Source organism: Rhizophagus irregularis, chromosome 6 (genome assembly GCF_026210795.1).
Source record: "Rhizophagus irregularis chromosome 6, complete sequence".
NCBI lineage: Eukaryota > Fungi > Glomeromycota > Glomeromycetes > Glomerales > Glomeraceae > Rhizophagus > Rhizophagus irregularis.
The window spans coordinates 593327-616369 of NC_089434.1; the positions used below are offsets into that span (position 1 = coordinate 593327).

A 23043-nucleotide genomic window follows, 5' to 3' on the forward strand; every position below is an offset into this window, starting at 1 on the left:
AACCACTTTATTTATTACAACAAGAAGAACAATTATCTCCCTATTGGGATGATGCCATTGATAAATATTTTGATCGTCCATCTGATAATGAATTTGATAGTATGACATATCCTTTTTATCATCGCAATTATACTATACAAAAAAGTCAGCCAAAAAATGGAATATATTATATAGATAAAAAAAACCGCTTTGTAAGAAAAAGACAAAAAGAAATTCTTGTACGTTTTCAACATTTAACAATTCAGCAATCAGAATCATTTTATTATCAACAATTACTACTTAGATTACCTGTTAGAAGTGAAACTGATTTAAAAAGCTTATATCAAACTTATAAAGCTCATTTTGAAGCTAAATATCCTACTGAATATTCATTAACTTTAAATTTTGTACAAAATTCAATGCAATCTAATATTCAAAGATATACAAATAATTATCAAAATTTAGTTAATAATTTGATATCTTCATTGCATGTAAACTTACAAGAAATTATTGGAAATCAGTTAAATAATTTGTTACGTCAACCTATTCGCTCTTTAAATCTCTCATCTATGCTACTTTCTGAAGATCAATACAAAATAATGAATATACTTACAAATAGTTGGGGAGAAAGATTACATTCTAAACATCCTTATTTTTTTCTAACTGGTTCAGCAGGTACTGGTAAATCTTTTATGATACATCTAATTAAAAATTTTTTAGCTGATAAAAAAACTGAATATTTATTGATGGCTCCTACTGGTGTTGCTGCACAAAATGTAAATGGAAAAACTATACATTCAGCATTATATATTAGAAATACTCAAACCTATTTTGAAACATTATCTCATTATAATAATCAACAATTTGAAAAACTTAGCCAGATTAAAGCTATTATAATTGAAGAAGTATCAATGGTATCATCAATTCTTTTATCTTTTATTAGTTCATTATTTGCAAAAATTAACAAATCACCAGTAACTTTTGGTGGAATTCCAACTTTACTAATTGGAGATATTGCTCAACTTCCACCTGTAAGTGGTAAACAAGTTTTTTATGCTCCAGAATGGCAAGAATTTTTCCCACTTTTTCTTACAACTTCTCATCGCCAACAAGATAGATCATTTTATAATATATTAGAAGAAATGCGAATAGGAAATATAAGTTCAGAAACAAGAAGATTAATTGATGAAAAAGTGCAATCATATCAAAGTAACAATGAAATGTCAACTGATACTACCTATATTTTTGGATTTCATCATAGTGCAGATTCAATTAATAATTTAATCTGTGGTTATCTTCCTATTTTTAAAGATATCTCCTCTGGATTTTTAATTTCTACAGCTATTGATTATGTTAATGAAAAAGAATGTATACCAAAAGAATATGATAAACAATTTAGACATTATACTAATTTACCATCTGAATTAATAATAAGAGAAGGAGCAAGAGTAATGTTTCTAACTAACAAATTATTTAATGAACAACTTTGTAATGGATCAATTGGTGTGGTAACTAAATTAATAAATGAAAATCAAGTAGAAGTGGCATTTCCAATAAATAATGGGATAAATCAAGTTATAGTAGAAAAAATTACAACTTATTTTAACTTACATGGAGCTTCAGCACAACGAACACAATTTCCACTTCAAAATGCATTTGCTCTAACTGTACACAAGACACAAGGCCTTACATTACCCCATGTAACTGTATCATTGGATGAACAAATGTTTGCTCATGGGCAATCTTATGTAGCAATAAGTCGTGCCACATCTTGGGAAAATCTAGAAATCCAATCTTTTGATCCAAATGCAATAAAAGTAGATGATGCAATGTTGTCAGAATTAAATAGATTACAGGAGAAATTCAATACAATGTATTTATCATAATAGCATCCAATCTAATTTTTTTAAATCACTATACTTAACATTATCATCATATCTAATATTTTACTAAAATTAATACAAACTATTATATTTATATTTATCTTTATATTATTATCACTTAACATGTTACAGGATCAATTCATTTTGATCATTAAATATAATATTTCTTTAATAAAACTAATAAACTCAAAATAAACCATAAAATTTATTATTTGATAAAAATACAAAATACAAATCAACTTTTTAATATAAACCCTATTATATTACTTAAAATATATATAAATAATTACTGAATAATGCAATAATTATATTATAACTCACTAACAATACCAAATTACCCTAGTTTATAATAATAATATAACTTTTAAGTTAATAATTTATGCATAAAAATTATTTAAATTACAAACTAAGAATTTTCCTTTTACACTTAGTGTTTTAAATAATTCAATTTAAAAAATTTCAAAATAAAATAAATGATATTTCCTTTGGTTTAATTTATAAAATAATTTAAAATCCCTCTAAGAAAAAACAAATGTATTAGTAGTAAATAAAAAATTCACTATTATAAGCATTAAGTATATAATTTTTGTAAAATAAACAAACCATCAGGAATTTCAAATTCTTCTTGTTCTTCTGAATGAAGATTTGGATTATTATATTCATCATCATCATCTATGAAACGAAAATAATATACAATTACTTATGATCTAAAAAATTTTTGATAAATAAATAATAGTTTACCTACCATCATTATCACCTGTTTGTGATGATGACTGTTGTATTTTATCTCTATAATAGTTATTTTGTATATCAACTATTATTAAATAAAATAAAATTTATTAATAAAATACTACTTATTTATAAATAAACTCTAATTTGAGTGTTTACTTTATTTAATATTTACTCACCACTTTTTGAATTTACCCGTAATTTTTTAAATACCTTGGTCAATCTTGTATTACCAGCTAAAATTAAGATATTAATACTAAGTATTTAAAATAAATTAAATATTTATTCTTATTTTAAATTACCTTCAATAACATTACTATTTCTTTTGTTATTCTGGTTACTTGATTGGCCAAAATCATCAACTAACAATAAAACAATTATCAATATTATACCATATAAATTCAACATAAACTTAAAAAATTTTTACTTACTATTTTTTGGAATATTAAAGTCAAATAATTTACTATGAAATGCTATTAAATAAATAGATTCAGTTCTAATTTGTTATTGACTAATTATTTTTTAATAAGAATAAGTATTAAATTTATTTCACCTTCTTGTTCTTCTATTATTATTTAAATGAAAAAAGATTATATTAGTAATAACAAAAAAGATTAAGTAGTAAATAAATATTACTAAGTTATACCTTCTGTTGCATTTTTTGGTTCAGGTAAATTTTCAAATTTATGAATTTTACTTGTAAATAATTTACTGCTTGCATTTGCATAGCTTATTTTTTTATCCATATTTGCTTTTAGTTGAGGTAATTCAGTTGGATTATGTTGATAATACAATTTAATTTCTTCCATTTTTTTCCAAAGTGTAAAAGTATCAGGCCTTTCTAATGGGTTAGCATTCCAGCATTGTTCCATTAAAGTTTTATAATTTAAGGGAATTTCTGATATGGTGTTTGGTCTCATACCATTAATGATATTTCTTGCAAGATAATAATCATGATCATGATTAAAAAATGGTGGTTGTCCAGATGAAATTTCCCACATAAGCATACCAATACTATAAATATCAGATTTAAAAGTATATTCTTTTCCATTAATAATTTCAGGTGCTATGTAAGGAAGATTTCCATATATACTTGTTGATGGTTTATCTGCAGGGCCACAAAATCCAAGATCACTAATAAGCCAAGTATCACTAAACTGTAAATATAATATATTTCCAGAATGTAAATCTCTATGAATTGAGTTCTCTCTATGAATACTATCAAGTGCATGAATTATTTCATAAATAATTCCAATTCTTTCTTTCCATATTAGTTGATTATGATTTTGTTGTAAAAATTCTCTTAAATTAACATTTGCCTTTCTCATTACAAGCATATAATTTCCATTTGATGGATTTTGTGTTAAACCATAACATCCAACAATATTTGTCCATTTATTACTTATAGTTAAATGTGATTTAGCCTATAAAAATCAGGTTTAATAATTATGATTTTAAATATTAAATCCCTTAAAATAATTTAGATTACAAACCTCTTCAAACCAATTTTGACTTGCATTTTCAAAGTTTTCTAATTCTTTTAGTATTACATCAAGATTTCCAAATCTTTGTAATTGTTGATTCTCAGAATCCCATTCTTCATATCCTCCATCAATCCAAGTTGCTGTATAAATTTCAGAAAATCCACCTTTTGTTAGATATTCAATATTTTGTAAATTATTATATGGAATCCATTCAACTATCATATCTGGCATAAGTGACTCAATTTGACATTTTTGTATAAAATTATATATGACATTATTTCTAGATGTCCAATATGAAAATTTTGCTTTTAGATAATTTCGGACACAATATTCACAATATGATGTAGCCAAACATTTTTGATTACAATTTTCACAAATTCTTCTTGTCCCTTCATTATTAAGAATTTTTTCTTTATCATAAACTTTTTTATGTATTCTTATTGCTTCAGTTTTTTCATCATTTGTAAGAGAGTTATCAGCAAGAATTATTCGATTTATAAATTCATATTGTTCGTGTATATTATCGTAAGCATTAATAGTTGATATAATTGCTCTATTGATTGCTGCGTTAATCAACTCTCCGCGAATGGTAGACATAATATTATAGGGCTTTCAATTTTTTCTGACAAATTTGAACGATGAACTAAAGTGTTATTTGGTAAACTCTGGATTCGTAACTATAAATTTAAATTTAGCATGATCTACTAAGTGGTTTCAATGTTTCACAACGTTTACCATATGACTTTTGTGATTATACATTTAAATTAAGAAGTGAACTACTTAAAAAGGTAACAAAAAGTATTACTAATTTTTTTTTTAACAAAGAAAAATAATTATTATGTCATAACTTTTCGTTCAAAAAAAAAAAATATTTTTTTTTCTCATTATTGTTATTTAATATCATTATTTCCAGATGTCCAACTTGAAAATTTTGTTTTTAAATAATTTTGGACACAATATTCACAATATAATGTAGCCAAACATTTTTGGTTACAATTTTCACAAATTCTTCTTGTCCCTTCATTACGAAGAATTTTTTCTCGATCACAATTTTTATTAAATACTCTTATTGCTTCAGTTTTTTCTTTGTTTTACAAATTCAAATTGTTTGTGTACACTATCGTAAATATTAGTATCAATTAATGCAATTGCTCTATTCAATGTTACTTTAATTAATCCGATTCGAAAAGTAGACATAATATTATAAAATTTTAATTTGTTAAAAAGAAAATATCTATATTTATCAACTTTAACCAATAAATTATAGTGCACAAATAGAAACAAAAAAGCAAGTCTTTTTACGCCCTTTTTAAAATTATAAAATTCTACAAATTTAAATTTAGCATGATTTACTATTGTATAATGTTACACCATATAAAGGATTGTAATTTATACACTTATGGGTTAGAAGCGTATTACCCAAATGCCAAATGTAACATAAAAATTTTTTTGTACGAATTGTTACTACGCCACGGCATTATAAAAAAAAAGTATTTTTTTCTTTCTCTGATTAATTTTTTTTTTTTAAAAAAAAAATCCTAAAAAATAAAAAAAAAATTCTAGGAAATTAATGAGTTAAAAATAATTTAATTATCATACACAAGTAATAGCTTTGCTCAAATTGTTTCAAACAATAAATCGTTCTTTTTTTTTCTTAAAAAAAAATAAAAAATAGCAATCAAATAAATAAATGAATAAAAGTAAATAAATTAATCAACGGATAATTGAAAAAACAACAAACTTTTAATATGTTGAAGATCACAAAAAATACCGCAGTCAGCTGGAGACTACTAGTCATAGAAATTTTATCTACGCATAATGAAATAAAGAATTCGATCAACTTCAAAATCATTATCAATATAAATTTCTTAGTTTAGTATTTGCGTCCATCTTATTAAACTCTCACATAAATGATATTAGCAATACGCTGCATGAATAAGTTGAACAAAATTGGAAGGAATACATTACATTATTATAAAATTGTGTAAATAAATGAACGTGAGCGTAATATATCATAATGTAACGGCAATTAGTAAAGTTAGTTAATATAAGTACTATAATAAAAAAAAAAGTTACGTATATAATAAATTAATTGTATTCCTTGAAAATTTAAAACTTTAAACTTTTTTTTTTTAGTTTATAATATGATATCTTACGTCATTTGTGTTAAAAGATTTTAAACCACGTAATGTTAAAACACTTTTAAAAGTTATAACGACGATTATAAAAAAAATTTTATTAATATATATAATAAATAAAAAATATATATATTATAATAAATAAATCTTACGAAAAAAAAAAAAATTAAAATCTTACAAATAAATAATTAATCTAAAAATTATATACACATTTTAAATAACCCAATTTTTTTTTTCTTAAATATTTTGAAATTCTTAAAAAAAATTTTTTTTTTGTTTATCAATCATAAAAAAAAAATAAATAAAAAAATATTATCAATATTATCTAAATTTTCAATAATTATTTTTTTTCTTTTTTTTCTTTTTTTTTTGTTGTTGCGTATAATCTATTTTAAATTCTCAAATTTTTTATACTTAATGTAGTATAAATCAATCACGAAAAATTTTAACGTTATTAAATTAAAAAATAATGTAAAATAAATTTATTCTTTTTTTTGGTTTCATGCAAAAATATTCCAAGTAATGTAACCTATAAATATTGAATTAATAATGAGTGATTTAGAATTACATGATCTATATATGGTTGGTTAAAATTTGGCAACCTTTTCGCAAATTACCTGGCGTTAAACTGCGTGCACTATAATAATGATGCAATTTTTCAATTTGATTTGTGTAAGAGTATATAATACGGTTACGGTACATTTTGCTGAAGCCATTTCACTGAAGGGATATTTTACTAAAGGGACGTTTTGCTGCAAAATGGACATTTCGCCGAAAATAAAAAATATTTATCGCGCAATGAAAAGAGATATTTTTTTTCCAGGATATTATCACTTTAATATTCAAGTAACTGATATTAATTGTTAAGAGATAAATAAATAACTATTCTCCTGAAAATATTTTTTAATACATTATAAACAACGAAATAAATTTATAAAAATCAGTTAATTCAAAAATTTTCTAGAAAATATTTCTTTATGTATTTAATATATAAAAACAATAAAATAACCAAATGAAATAAATAATTTTTTGGTGAAATGTCCATTCGATAAAATGGCTTCAGTGAGTGGAATTTGGTGAAATAGGGTTTCAGTGAAATGGTATTTTGGTGAAACGTCCTTTTGATGAAATATCCCTTCGGTTAAATATCCCTTCGGCAAAATGGCTTCGGCGAAGTGGGTTTGATGAAATGGACTTTAGCGAAAAGTCCGGATACCATATAATACTAAGTGTTTTCGCAAAAAAAATCAAATAGAGGACTTTATTGTTAATGGTTAAATATTTGTTGTTATTTAAAGCTCATGAAAATTTATTGAGATAAAAGACGTTCTAAAATAGACAATGATATATGGATAACAGAAATTCTTTTTACAGTATTGTGTTTTATATATTATTAAAGACATGTATAAAGTTTACATTACATCAATCCTTTAAGTATTTTTTGCTATATATATGTACGAGGTTGTAAAGTAGTAATTTGATTTTTGGCCAAAAATTAAATGCGAAAATTATTGGTAAAGAATAAAAAAAAAATTTTTTATTTGTATTACAGTATATGTTGTGTCTTGCTGTGATATTTGCTGTAAAGTAACTATTCTTGGCATAAGAATCCTAGTTACACAATTTTGCAAAATTTTTAATGAAGTCTAAATCTTCATTACACGAAATAAACAAATATACACATTTCTGAAATTGTGATAATAAGTGTTATAACATAAATCATAAGTTAAAAATAATACATAATATTTAATGATAATTTTAATACAGAAATAAATAAAAAAAAAAATTATTTAAATTACAAACTAAGAAAATTTCTTCTACTACTCTTTAGTGTTTAAATAATTTCAAATTTCAAAATAAAGATAAATGATACTATATTGCTTATAAATCTAATTTGTAAAATAATTTAGAATCCATCTAAAAAAAAATAAAATAAAATGATATAAATAAATACATTAGTAAATCATTACTATAAAACATTTGTTTATAATTTTGAAAAAAAAAATAAACAAACCATTAGGAATTTCAAATTCTTCTTGTTCTTCTGAATGAAGATTTGGATTATTGTATTCATCATCATCTATGAAACAAAAAATAATATACAATTAGTACTTATTGTCTAAAAAGATTTTTAATAAGTAAACTCGTTTGCCTACCATCAATATTACCAGTTTGTGGTTGATGTGTTGTATCTTTATAATAGTTCTTTTGTATATCAACTATTGTTAAATAAAATAACATTTAATAATACTTATTTACAAATAAACTCTAATTTGAATGTTTATTTATTTAATATTTTACTCACCGCTTTTTGATGAATTTACTCGTAATTTTTTAAATACCTTGGTCAGTCTTGTATTGCCAGCTAAAAATTAAGATATTAACTGTTAATACTAAGTGTTTAACATAAATTGAATATTTATTTTTATTTTAAATTACCTTCAATTACATTGCTATTTCTCTTGTTATTCTGATTACTTGATTGGCCAAAATCATCAACTAAAAACAAAACAATCATTTAGCAACATTATACAATATAAATTCAGCATAAACTTAAAAACACTTACTATTTTCTGGAATATTGAAGTCATATAATTTACTATGAAATGCTATTAAATAAACAGATTATTTTTAATTATTAATGATTATTAATTATTTTTTAATAAGAATAAGTATGAATTATTACCTTCTTGTTCTTCTGTTATTATTTGAATAAATTAAAAAAAGTTTGTATTATTAATAACAAAGAAAGATTAAATAGAGTTATAAATATTGATAAATTATACCTTCTGTTGCATTTTTTGGTTCAGGTAAATTTTCATATTTATAAATTTTACTTGTAAATAATTTACTGCTTATGTTTGCATGGTTCATTTCTTTATTCTTTTTTGCTTTTAGTTGAGGTAATTCATTTGGATTATTTTGATAATAAAACTTAATTTCATTTATTTTATTAAAAAGTGTAATAATATCAGGCCTATCAAATGGATTGGCATTCCAGCATTGTTCCATTAAATTTTTATATTTTAAAGGAACTTTTGATATAATTTTTGGCCTCATACCATTAATAATATTAAGTGCAAGATCACAATCATGTTCATGATTATTAAATGGTAGTTTTCCAGATGAAATTTCCCACATAAGCATGCCAATACTATAAATATCAGATTTAAAGGTATATTTATTTCCATTAATAATTTCAGGTGCTATGTAAGGAAGATTTCCATATATACTTGTTGATGGTTTATCTGCAGGACCACAAAATCCAAGATCACTAATAAGCCAATCATCACTAAATTGTGAATATAATATATTTCCAGAATGCAAATCTCTATGAATTAAATTCTCTTTATGAATATAATAAAGTGCATCAATTATTATATAAGCAATTTCAATTCTTTCTTTCCATGTTATTTGATTATGATTTTGTTGTAAATACTCTCTTAAATTTATACTCATTCTATTTATTACAAGCATATAATTTCCATTTGATGGATTTTGTGTTAAACCATAACATTGAACAATTGATGGATACTTATTACTTATAGTTAAATGTGATTTAGCCTGTAAAAAATAATTTTAAATTCAGTTTTATTATTTAATTTTAAACACTAAATTCCTTAAAATAATTTAGTTTACAAACCTCTTCAAACCAATTTTGACTTGCATTTTCAATATTTTCTAATTCTTTTAGTATTACATCAAAATTTTCAAATCTTTGTAATTGTTGATTCTCAGAATCCCATTCTTTATATTTTCCATCAATCCAAGTTGCTGTATAAATTTTAGCAAATCCACCTTTGGCTAGATATTCAATATTTTGTAAATTATTATATGGAATCCATTCAATTACACTATTTGGCATGAGTGTTTCTGATTGACATTTTTGTATTAAATTATCAATATCATTATTTCCAGATTTCCAACTTGAAAATTTTGTTTTTAAATAATTTCGGACACAATATTCACAATATAATGTAGCCAAACATTTTTGGTTACAAGTTTCACAAATTCTTCTTGTCCCTTCATTACGAAGAATTTTTTCTCGATCACAATCTTTATTAAATAATCTTATTGCTTCGGTTTTTTCATCATTTGTAAGAGAATTATCAGCAAGAATTGTTTGTTTTACAAATTCAAATTGTTTGTGTACACTACCGTAAATACTAGTATCACATAATGCAATTGCTCTATTTATTGTTGTGCTAATTAATCCAATTCGAAGTGTAGACATAATATTTTAAAATTTTTAATTTGTTAAAAAGAAAATATCTATATTTATCAACTTTAAACAATAAATTATAGACTTATAGACTTATAGTGCACAGATAGAAACAAAAGGCAAGTCCTTTTACGCCCTTTTAAAACTATAAAATTCTATAAAATTAAATTTAGCATGATTTACTATTGTATAATGTTACAGTTGTTACACCATATAAAGGATTGTAATTTATACACTTATGGGTTAGAAGCGTATTACCCAAATGCCAAATGTAACATAAAAATTTTTTTTGTACGAATTGTTACTACGCCACGGCATTATAAAAGAAAAAATTATTTTTTTCTTTCTCTGATTAATATTTTTTTTTTAAAAAAAAAAATCCTAAAAATAAAAAAAAATTCTAGAAAATTAATGAGTTAAAAATAATTTATATCATACACAAGTAATAGCTTTGCTCGAATTGTTTCAAAATAATAAATCGATCTTTTTTTTTTAAAAAAAAAAAAAAAGAAAAAAGAAATCAAATAAATAAATGAATAAAAAGTAAATAAATTAATCAACGGATAATTGAAAAAACAACAAATTTTTAATATGTTGAAGATTACAAAAAATACCGGAGACTACTAGTCAGAGAAATTTTATCTACGCATAATGAATAAAGAATTCGATCAACGTCAAAAGATAAATTTCTTAGTTTAGTATTGCGTCTATCTTATTAAACTCTCACAAAAATGATATTAGAAATACGTTGCATGAATAAGTAGAATAACAAAAGTGGAAAAAATTCATTACAATATTATAAAATTGGGTAAATTAATAAACGCGAGTGTAATATATCATTACGTAACAGCAATTCATCTTATAGTATAATAAAAAAAAGTATAATAAAAAAAAGTTACGTATATAATAAATTAATTGTATTCCTTGAAAATTTAAAACTTTAAACTTTTTTTTTTTTAGCTATTAATATATATCTTACGTCATTTGCGTTAAAAGATTTTTAAATCACATAATGTTAAAACACTTTTAAAAGTTATAACGACGATTATAAAAAAAATTTTATTAATATATATAATAAATAAAAAAATATATATATATAATAAATAAATCTTACGAAAAAAAAAAAAATTAAAAATCTTACAAATAAATAATTAATCTAAAAATTATATACACATTAATTTTTTAAATAACCCAATTTTTTTTTTCTTAAATATTTTGAAATTCTTAAAAAAAAATTTTTTTTTTGTTTATCAATCAATCATATCATAAAAAAAAAAATAAAATAAAAAAAATATTATTGATATTATCTAAATTTCAATAATTATCTTTTTTTCTTTTTTTTCTTTTTTTTTTTTGTTGTTGCGTATAATCTATTTTAAATTCTCAAAATTTTTTATACTTAATGTAGTATAAATCAATCACGAGAAATTTTAACGTTATTAAATTAAAAAAAAATGATGTAAAATTTTCCTTCGTTCGATTCCGTGTAATAAATAAAAAGAAAAATTAGGTTCGTCTAATTAAAAAGTAAAAAGGTGTACGTTAAATATGAACTAATCTATCTATCTTGATCTGGTTATTTTTTGGAATATAATTGCGAAATAAAACATAACAAAGAAAAAAAAAATTGTAGAGTGGAATATAATAAAAATTAAAATTTAGTCGTTGTTCATGAATCAAATTATTATTTGTTTTAATTAATCATCAAAAATTGAATTTAGTTTTTTCGAGCATAACATCTAAAATTTACAAGTTGAGTTTTGTACTCATCAAATTCACTTGCAATAGAAGCAAATATATCATCTGTTTCTTCTTCCGTTAAACCTGGTTGAAATCGTTTATTTAAGGCTTTTTGGGACGTTTCATAACTATTTAGCATCTAAACAAAAAATAATAATGATTAAATTAATTAATATGAAGATTTTTTATTGACGGATTACGAGGATTACGAGGATCACGAGAATCACGGATGAACCACTTACCATCAAACCAATTTCTCCACCCCAACGACCTATCGGACAAATTTTATCTTGTTTATGAAAGTCTGAAAATGAAGATGATTGTAACATTTGAGGAATTGAATTTATGGTAGTTTCTGGATCGATTCCCTTAGAATTCAAATATCTAAAGACTTTAAAAAAAAATAATGATGGTGAGAACTACTAGAACTTAAGATGCAGTACTAATGAACACTACCAATGTACTCGCTTACCTTGATCATTTCTATTTTGAGTTATTGGACCGGGATTATCGTAACCTATACGATATTCCATTATCTCCAGATAACCACCTGGTTTTAATACTCTTTTAATTTCAGAAAAAAGATATTTCCATTGAGAATCTGTAAGATCAGGATAAATTAAGAACCTTTCACAAACAAAATCAAAAGTAGAATCAGGAAATGGGATTCCATCAAGAAGATCACATTGTATAAAACCAGTATTTGAAAGACGAGAATTTTCATCAGGAAGGATTGGTAAAATATCTATACCGATATAAATATTTGTAGAGTGATATTCTTTTGCCATATCAAGAATCCAAGTACCAGTTCCACATCCCACATCAAGTACTTTTAAACCACCTGATAATAAATTTTGTTCTATAGGGGAGGAAAAATTACTTTGCCATTGAAATCGAAATAAATAATGATCTAAATTTAATCTTTCAAAATCTTCGTCATTAAAAGAAGGAAAATTATATTTATGAAACGATTTAAGATCATGAGCTATATTAGGTTTATAATGATCATCTATATCATTGTTTAATAAAGGTTTATTATTAATTAAAGCTCGAGAAAATTTTTTTAGACAAAAAATTTTAGCGAGTTCTAGAAGAAGAGAAGATGCGTCGGTTTGTTTACGTGGATTGGGAGATGACGGACGATCGGTCATGGTATGGATAATATTATAGTGTTGGAAAAGACTGAAAAAGTTTTTCGTAAAATTATAAATATAAATATAAATATAAATATATAAAATAAATATATTAATATATATATATATATATTAAAAAATATATATATACGTCTCTTTCTAGTTGTCACAAAAATACGAGACTAAAAGGACTGAAAGAAAAGAAAAGAAAAAAAAAAAATTTTTTTTAGTATCAGCAGACATAATTTATAAGATATCTTGGCGTGAGAAAGATGCATGCAATATACCATTTATAATTGGACATATTTGGATTATCCATTTAGAGAGATCTCCCCATTGTGCCCGTTACCAGGGAACCTGATATTTTTTAAAAAAGAGGGAATCAATACCTTAATATAAATAATTTCACAAAATTAATGCAAAACATGAAAGTAGATAATCAGTTAAGAAAGAATTAATTGGTTAAATTTCCCCCTAAAGTTGTTCTTGTTAGAGGGGTAAAAAGTAATCTCCGAATCTATTTCAAAAATCCTAAAAAGGAGAAGATAATTTAAACTTTTTAATAGTTTAATAATAATGTTTATATAATCAAAGTAAATTAATATGTTACACGGCATGCATTACGTGAAATAGCATAAATAAAATTCATTATTTCTCACTCCTTTTTTGCGTTAATGAGACAAAATATCAAACAATTTAATCAAAAATGATTTATAATGAATGAGCCTTACTACAAGTTTAGCAAAAATTCCACGTAATCCAAAAAAGACCAATGAAGTTTTCTCCCGATAAATCCGCCCGTTATCCGGCAATAGCCGTAACAGCCGGAATATATTTTCCCTTACAATAAATAATTAAATAATTCGGGAAATGAATCCTTTTAAAGGAGTTAAATATTAACTTTTTTTAAATAACAACGATCTTTATGAAACTAAATAAAGAAAACCATACCTCGGATTTTCCTTTGAATAATTCATTAATGTAAGTAATTGTAAATAAAATAATCATTTATTTATTTATTCCATTTAAAAATATTTATTTCTACAATGATATTTATTTTTACAATGTTCTCAAAGCAAACTTTCATCTTTTTTTTTCATATTTTTTTTTCATTTTTTCTTTCATTTTTCGTTTCATTTTTATTTTTCATTTTTATTTTTTTTGTTTAACGTTAATTGTTTAATTGTTTTGATCAAATGATCATCCAATATATTATTATTTTACGATTTGCTAATTGTATTTAGTTTCATTTTTTTTTTCAAATTAAAGTCTTTATTGTTTTCATTGTTAATCATTTATCGTAATTAATGTCTTGTCTTTATATATCCTGGTTTCATAAATAACAGATAAACTTTGAATTCATAAATATAATAAATATAATTAAATAATATATATTATAACTTACTAATATACAATATTACCGCAGGTAATAAACATATTGATGATCAATGATTTACATGTACCTTTAAACTAAAAATGGAGAGGTCTAGATCAGTCTACGCTTTCACAAAAATGATCATAAAGAATAAATAAATAATAAATAAATAATTTTTTTAACCGAACTTTTCCATAAAAAAAAAACTCACGTGCAAAATCCCTTACAAGTACATTTATACGTAAAATGAAAAATATGTAAGTAAAATAATTAATCACAGGGATCAGTCCCTTGTTTTTCTCCTGCGTACTTATCAAGAATCTTTTCAATAAGAGATTATTTTTTTTTTTTTAGTAATTATAAATATATTTTGTATTGATACTAACTATAATTAGAATTATATAATTTATGAGAAACTTCTTTTTAAAAAACCATAACGATAATATTGAAGCCACATACATTAAATATTTATAAAATGTTAGTATGATTGGATAATATAAGTTTTAGGATTCACTAAATTATATTAGTTAAATAAATAGAATGATTAATTTTTGTATCCGAGATGTTAGACGCTTGTCTAATTATTTTGATTGACACTTTGGAATATTTATAGTAACACATATAAACATAATTTTTAATATAAATTGGATTGGTGGAATACGTCATATAATATATGTCTACCAATTAAATATTTTAAATTTTATGTATTAAATATCATTTATATTAATTTGAAATAATAATTTTCGAAACCAAATTCAAAAAATTTTGGTTTTAAGTTATAAAAAAAATAAATTAAAAATTAAAACATTGAAAAATACGAATTTTTATTCTAACTAATCTAGTAAATGAAATTTGAGTTATTTTTTTTTTGTATACACAAATATTTACTATATACAGTGAGTATTTGGAAATTACTAATTAATAATTCTATTAATAATACGGTACGGTAATCCATAGTCAAAAAATAATATATGAATAATTAATTGAGAATTTATTATAAATCGTGCGTTAGAATCATTAGTTTGTGATGCTTTTAAGTAATGAGTAAAAATTAAGGCACGACAACATATTCGTTAACGTACTGTACTTATAGTATAAAGCATGAGAAATAATATAATGGTTGTAATCTAGTTGATTTTATTATTTTAATTTGTTATTCACTTATTAATCTTTTTTTAAAGAAAATTATTATAAAAAGTATTGTATAAACATGTTACAACGATAACCTTTTTAAAATATTCGTAATTTCGTGTGATAGAAGAGATCGACGTTACGACTTTAATTTATCATCAATCCACTATTCTATTAATAATCAATAAACATTAATAAACATTGTACAATACTTTTATTTTCATGGTTAAATTTAATATATTCTTTTAGCACAAAATTTAAAAAGGATTATAATAAGTTATTATTGCACATCAACAATCTTTTCACTATAATTTCGCGTCTGAAGCGAAATCATGAAAGTAATCGAATAAAGATAAAATAAATCTTCAAATTAACTCAATTTTTAGAGGTTTGAATGTCAGTCGCAATTTTTTTTTTTGTGCACCAAATAATAATGATAATTTTATTCAACAAAAAACTATTTATACAAGTAATAACCGAATCCTTTGTATAAAAATTCTAGTCCATATTTTATTTTTTATTCTTAAAAAAAAAATTATTAATGTTAAAAAGCAAATTCGATCATTTATAATAATGTCTATATCTGGCGACCGAACAAACATTTTCCACTTATCATTAGTAAATTAAGTACATGTAAATGTTTGTCAGTTAATCCACAAAAAAATATGTTGGACATTGGATATTTGGAAATGAAAATTTAATCATGATAGTAGTCCAGGGCGAAGTGGAGGAATTTTTTTGTAATAAATAACCCATGTCTTTCTATCAATTCACTTACGTCATCTATTCAATTACGTCATCTCTACTTTCTTTTTTTGCTGATCACTAATACGATATCGGTGTTTTTCATATTTACTGTATAAAATTGTCCATTTTCTTAGTAAATAATAATTTATTTTAATAATAGTTTTATAGTTTATAACAACAGAAAATAATTCTAAAAAGTAGATAGCTATTTAAAATTTCATTTTATTTTATTTGGGTTCTTACGCTGAATTATTAAAGAATATTTATAAAAAAAGTTTTGTATAATTAAAAAGAACGAGGAAATAATTTGAGAAATATTTAAAGAACCTATTTCTTTAATAAAAAATAATTGCATATTTAAATAAATAAGTATACATGACTATACACATTTAATAATTTTGTTAAGCTCCAATGGCCATGTTCGGATAGTTTTTTTGAGAAAGACGCGAAAATCTAATCTTTAATTAAAGTACATTTTTTCTAAAATTTTTTACGATCTATTTTGTTCAAATTGACAAAATTATGCGGTCGGTAATAATAATCATCGTTTTTCTTTTAATTTTTTTTTAATATCGAAAATGGGTTTTTTGTTTGTTTTTTTTTTGTAAATTTGCTGTTAGCGGTAGTTGTTGATCACGTGTCTGTATAATATACTAAACTTTTTAGGTAAAAACAAAATTCTAAAATCTTCGTATATACAACATACTTTAAATGAAGTTAAAACGATTTTAGCAGCACAACCAAAACTTTTATCTCACACATTATTAGTTATCAATTTTATCCACTTCAAGAAAATACTGTAATAACGATCGATATTAATATTATAATGAATCATTATCAAATAGAAGCGACTTTAAAACAGAATAATTTCATGATGTTATTATAATAAACTTTACATAACAAAATGGATAATTTATGTTTATAATTTATAATATAAATGAACTATTTAAATTACAAACTAAGAAATCGTAAGTTATCTTACTACTCTAGACTTAGTGTTTAAATAGTAATTAAGAATAAAAAATAAAAATAAAAATAAAATCAAAAAGAAAGAGAAAAAGGAAAAAAAATAAATACAACTCATTCTCATTCAGGGTTACGCCCAGAAAACTTTAAACGATTTGTAAATTTAATCTAATATGTTAAACATCACTGGAATTTAAGATCTAGATTATGCTAAGTGGTTTTAAAGGATATGAGCGAGACAAAATTCTTTGAAATAAAATTATAATTTATCAATATCTAATTATTTAAATAAAATTTAATAAATTAGTAATTCTAAAAATATTATTTTATTACATTAAAAAAAATGTTTACCATCAGGAATTTCCAATTCATCTTGTTCTTCTGAGTGAAGATTTGGATTATTGTGTATTTCAGCTTCATCTATGAAACAAAATAATATTATTATCTAAAAAATTTTTAATAAATAAATAATGTTTACCTACCATCAATATCACCAATTTGTAGCTGTTGTGTTGTATCTTTATAATGATTATTTTGTATATCAACTATTGTTTAAATAAAATATCGTTTAACAAATAACTGACTGATTTGAGTATTTATTTATAATATTTTACTCACTACTTTTTGAATTTACCCGTAATTTTTTAAACACCTTGGTCAATCTTGTACTACCAGCTAAAATTAAGATATTAATACTAAGTATTTAACACAAATCGAATATTTATTCTTATTTAAATTACCTTCAATAACATTACTATTTCTTTTGTTATTCTGGTTACTTGATTGACTAAATCCATCAACTGAAAAGCAAATAATTTCATCAATATCATACAATTTAATTTCAAATTCAAATAAATACTTACTGCTATCAGGAATATTGAAGTTATAATATGTTTTATTACTGTGAAATGCTAAAAAAATTATAAAATAAGGATTAAACACTATAATATAAATTTAAATAAAAATTATTTTTATTTTTACCTTCTTGTTCTTCTATTATTAAAAAAAAAGAGAGATGTATTAATAATGTAACTAATATTAACATAGATAATAAAAAACACATTATAATACCTTTTGTTGCATTTTTTGGTTCAGGTAAATTTTCAAATTTATGAATTTTACTTGTAAATAATTTACTACTTGTGTTTGAATTTATTTCTTTATCCATTTTTGCTTTTAGTTGAGGTAGTTCGTTTGGATTATTTTGATAATATGACTTAATTTCTCTCATTTTATCTCTAAGTGTTTTAATATCAGGTCTTTTTAATGGATCAGCATCCCAGCATTGTTCCATTAAATTTTTATATTTTAAAGGAATTTCTGATATAATTTTTGGCCTCATGCCATTAATTATATTAAGTGCAAGATCACAATCATGTTCATGATTATTAAATGGTGGTTGTTCGGATGAAATTTCCCACATAAGCATCGCAACACTATAAATATCTGATTTATATGTACACCCTCTTCCATTAAGTACTTCAGGATCAATGTAAGGAAGGTTTCCATATATACTTGTTGATGGTTTGTCTGCAGGACCACAAAATCCAAGATCACTAATCTGCCAATTATCATTGAATTGTGAATATAATATATTTCCAGAATGCAAATCTCTATGAATTGAATTCTCTCTATGAATATTTTCAAGTGCATCAAATATTGTAGAAGTAATATTAATTTTTTCTTTCCATGTAAGTTGATTATAATATTGTTGTAAATATTCTCTTAAATTTATATCCATTTTACTTAGTACTAGCATGTAATTTCCATTTGATGGATTTTGTGTTAAACCATAACATGGAACAATATGTGACCATTTATTACTTATGGTTAAATGTGATTTAGCCTGTAATAAATAATTTAAAACTTCAATAAGTTAAATAATTTTTACCATAAAAGATAAATATTTTTAGATTATATACCTCTTCAAACCAACTTTGACTTGCACTTTCAACATTTTCTAATTTTTTGAGTACCACTTGGATATACCTTATAGATCTTATTAATTGTTGCTTTTTAGAGTCCCAATCTTCATATCTTCCATCAATCCAAGTTGCTGTATAAATTTCAGAAAATCCACCTTTTGTTAGATATTCAATACTTTGTAAATTATTATATGGAATCCATTCAATTATACTATTTGGCATGAGTGCTTCTGATTGACATTTTTGTATTAAATTATCAATATCATTATTTCCAGATGTCCAACTTGAAAATTTTGTTTTTAAATAATTTTGGACACAATATTCACAATATGATGTAGCCAAGCATTTTTGATTACAATTTTCGCAAATTCTTCTTGTCCCTAAATTATGAATAATTATATATCGGTCATAGTCTTTACTATATATTCTTATTGCTTCCGTTTTTTCATCATTTGTAAGAGAATTATCAGCAAGAATCGTTTGTTTTACAAATTCAAACCATTTGTGTGCAGTATCGTAAATATTATAATCAATTGAATTAACTGCTCTATTGATTGTTGCATAAACTAAATCTCTTCGGATATCAGACATAGTTTATTAAAGTATTATAGCTTTTAGCTTTACTAAAAAAATTGAGCGTAAAACACAGAGCACAAAGAAAAAAATTTGGTACCAAAGTTAAACGAGTAGTTTGTGTAACCATTAAATCTTAGTATTGTCTACTGATCTACCTTGCACATGCAGCATAATTTTTGGTTTTGTGTAAAAAATGCCAGAAATGAATATTCTGTATCAGGAAAAAAAAATCTAGTTAGCCACAAATTGAACAACTTTATATGGTTGGCAATAGCCTTCATATTAATTATTTTGGACTTTTGAAACGTTATTTTGTAAATATTTATTTAATTTTAGATAGATATTATCTAAATTGAGAAAATTTTTCGGTGATCTTCATCCCTACGTTTAACCGCAACTTTTAAAAAAATGAGTTATTGTAATTTTCCATAGCTCAATAATGTTTAAACTTCAAAATGTATTATTCTAATTCTTAAAAAATAAAAATATTAATACTTGCTGTATAATAAATAAATATAATTATACCAAAGTATTTGTCTTTGTTTGTGTTCTCGACATAGTAATAATGTAATTATCTAATTATCATTATATGTAAAAAAGTTTTTATTTTAGATTGTAAAATTAAACATTATTTATATGATTTCTAGTTAATTTTACAAATATGTTGTATATATATATAATATATATGAATCAAACATAGACCTTATTTAAAAAATTAGTATATTTTTGTGATTACGCATTTATATAAATAATGATTTTATTATAATTTATAACATTTATTAATTTTTTTGTTCATAAATTACAAAACAGAGACAGGAAACGATACTCGTATTCTCGATTAAGGTTAAAGTACAGTACTAATTAATTTGTTGACGAAACTCGACAATGTATTTATTATCTCAATATCCCGACAATCAATCATTCGATTATGATCACGTTATAATTATGTTACTACGTAATAGAAATTATTTACAGATCACTTATTATCACAATAACATGTTGCAGCAGCGACTAAAGGAGAATACTCTATTGTATATATGGCATGGTGCTAAAATTGTTAAGTATGGTTAATATGATACTTCATTCTGGGTATATAACAATATTGTATAAGTAAGTACAGAATCAAATTTGGTATGGGTATACCGAATTACCAAATTACTATGATAAGACACTAATTTCAACCAAAGTTGTAATCATGTGACATTAGCGTCTGTGCTACTTACAATTCCAGCTAGAATTAAATTTCTTAAATAATTCCGACCAGAATTAAGATAATTAAAAAGTGGTCAAAATTGTCCATGCGAAATCAATAAACAAATTGGCTAAAAAATTGTCCATATGAAATTAATAACAAAAAGGGAAAAAATAGAGTGAACATGTAAAAATAAGGCAAAATTGTCCAGGAACAAAATTAATAATTAACAAGCAGCTTAAATGTTACTTTTATTTATTATAAAATAAATATGAAACTAGCAAGTTGAAAACTAAAAAAATAGAAAAAATAGATTATTAATTCACAAAAAATTTAACGAAATAGCCGGCTGGCATTACACATTTTGGCTGAAATTGTGAGTTGTGACAGATAATATGCTACTAAAAATTTCGTCCCTCAGATACTTGGTGATGAAGAAGTCACGTGATTTCCGTCGTATGTGGTCCTGGGATATTATATTCACGTCCAATACATGTTAAAGCAATCAAGGGTTTATTTAAATTTAACAATTTTTTCTACTAGTTACAAGACTAAAAAATTTTTAGTTTAAAAATATATAACTTATATTTGCTATACATACAGGTAATAGTTAGATGGTTTTTTAATCAATAAAGACAATTACTGGATCATGTGCGCAGATCATATGATAATCAGGAACAAATCCTTTTTTTTATTAGTCTTTTCGTTATATGTAGATGGTCACGTGTATGTATATATATAAACGTCTAATTAATTTATAAAAATTCTTTGCATACTTTTAAACAAAATTAATGAGCAAATTTAAACGATTTTATCGGCAAACTTCATAATCTTTTGTCTCATAATAATTGGCATATTACTAGTTATCTATATCAATTCTATCCGCTTCGAGAAAATACTATGACGATAGCTTTACTCTAATTATATGATGTAGCGTTGGTAAAATAGAAGCAGAATAATTTTATCATGTTATTTTAATAAATTTGAATGAAATATTAACTAAGAAATTTGTAAGACATCTTACTACTCTAGACTTAGTGTTTAAACATTCATTAATTCAAAGAATAAAAAATAAAAATAAAAATAAAATCGAAAAAGAAGAAAGGAAAATAAATATAGCTAATTTTCTAATCTAATATGTGAAATTACATTTCACAGGATACAGCAACGAAACAAAATTCTTAGAAATTTACTATCAATATCTAGCTATTCAATGAATTTATTAAATTGGTAATTCTAAAATATTATTTATTATATTAAGAAAGATCTTTAACATCAGGAATTTCTAATTCATCCTGTTCTTCTGAGTGAAGATTTGGATCATTGTGTATTTTAACTTCATCTATAAAATAAAAAAATAAATTAATAATCTATCATAAATAAAGATGGTCATCGGTCCTAAAAGACCGTGGTCCTACGGTTTTACACCTTAAAAAGACGGACCGGTCCGTCTTGGTGTAGGACTGCGATCTTTCGGTCCTGTATCACATATAATAAGACCGTCGGTCTTTCTAAGTACCGCAGCCTTTTTAAGACTTATCAGTCTTTTTTCTTTTTTTTTGCAAATAAAAAAATTTTTTAGCTTTAAATTTAATTCATTATATGAAGACCGGTATGAGGACCCCTACTGCGCCATAAAAAATGCAAGACCGCGGTCCGGTCCTACAAGTCCTGGGACCGACCAGTCCAGGACCGAGTAGGACCGTTAGGACCGATCCTTAATCATAAACAGTATACAATTCGAAATATTAACTTACATAAAGTACCTTGATATTTCTCTGTATCTTCTGTATCGGGAAAAAAAATCTAGTTAGCCACAAATT

The 23043-nt window shown here is 23.7% G+C and overlaps 4 protein-coding genes across 4 annotated transcripts; all 4 read right to left on the reverse strand.

The window, feature by feature from the left end:
* Positions 1 to 2369: 2369 nt before the first annotated feature.
* Positions 2370 to 2999, reverse strand: OCT59_025901 (uncharacterized protein; the record flags this gene model as incomplete). The annotated part of the gene is made up of 5 exons (XM_066142802.1): positions 2370 to 2380; positions 2466 to 2534; positions 2608 to 2676; positions 2771 to 2827; positions 2894 to 2999. The coding sequence occupies 5 exons, from the start codon at positions 2997 to 2999 to the stop codon at positions 2370 to 2372; spliced, it is 312 nt and encodes a 103-aa protein (XP_065992379.1).
* Positions 3000 to 8119: 5120 nt separating this feature from the next.
* On the reverse strand, positions 8120 to 9087 carry OCT59_025902 (uncharacterized protein; the record flags this gene model as incomplete). The annotated part of the gene is made up of 8 exons (XM_066142803.1): positions 8120 to 8130; positions 8228 to 8293; positions 8370 to 8432; positions 8519 to 8578; positions 8653 to 8712; positions 8781 to 8822; positions 8900 to 8911; positions 9000 to 9087. The coding sequence occupies 8 exons, from the start codon at positions 9085 to 9087 to the stop codon at positions 8120 to 8122; spliced, it is 402 nt and encodes a 133-aa protein (XP_065992380.1).
* A 3018-nt stretch (positions 9088 to 12105) lies between these two features.
* On the reverse strand, positions 12106 to 13326 carry OCT59_025903 (uncharacterized protein; the record flags this gene model as incomplete). The annotated part of the gene is made up of 3 exons (XM_025328016.2): positions 12106 to 12314; positions 12418 to 12566; positions 12648 to 13326. 3 exons carry the CDS (start codon positions 13324 to 13326, stop codon positions 12153 to 12155), a joined length of 990 nt encoding a protein of 329 aa, XP_025168556.1. The 3' UTR covers positions 12106 to 12152.
* Positions 13327 to 17786: 4460 nt separating this feature from the next.
* Positions 17787 to 18695, reverse strand: OCT59_025904 (uncharacterized protein; the record flags this gene model as incomplete). Its single annotated transcript, XM_066142804.1, has 8 exons — positions 17787 to 17803; positions 17879 to 17947; positions 18010 to 18072; positions 18146 to 18202; positions 18268 to 18327; positions 18391 to 18438; positions 18509 to 18520; positions 18599 to 18695. 8 exons carry the CDS (start codon positions 18693 to 18695, stop codon positions 17787 to 17789), a joined length of 423 nt encoding a protein of 140 aa, XP_065992381.1.
* Positions 18696 to 23043: the final 4348 nt, after the last annotated feature.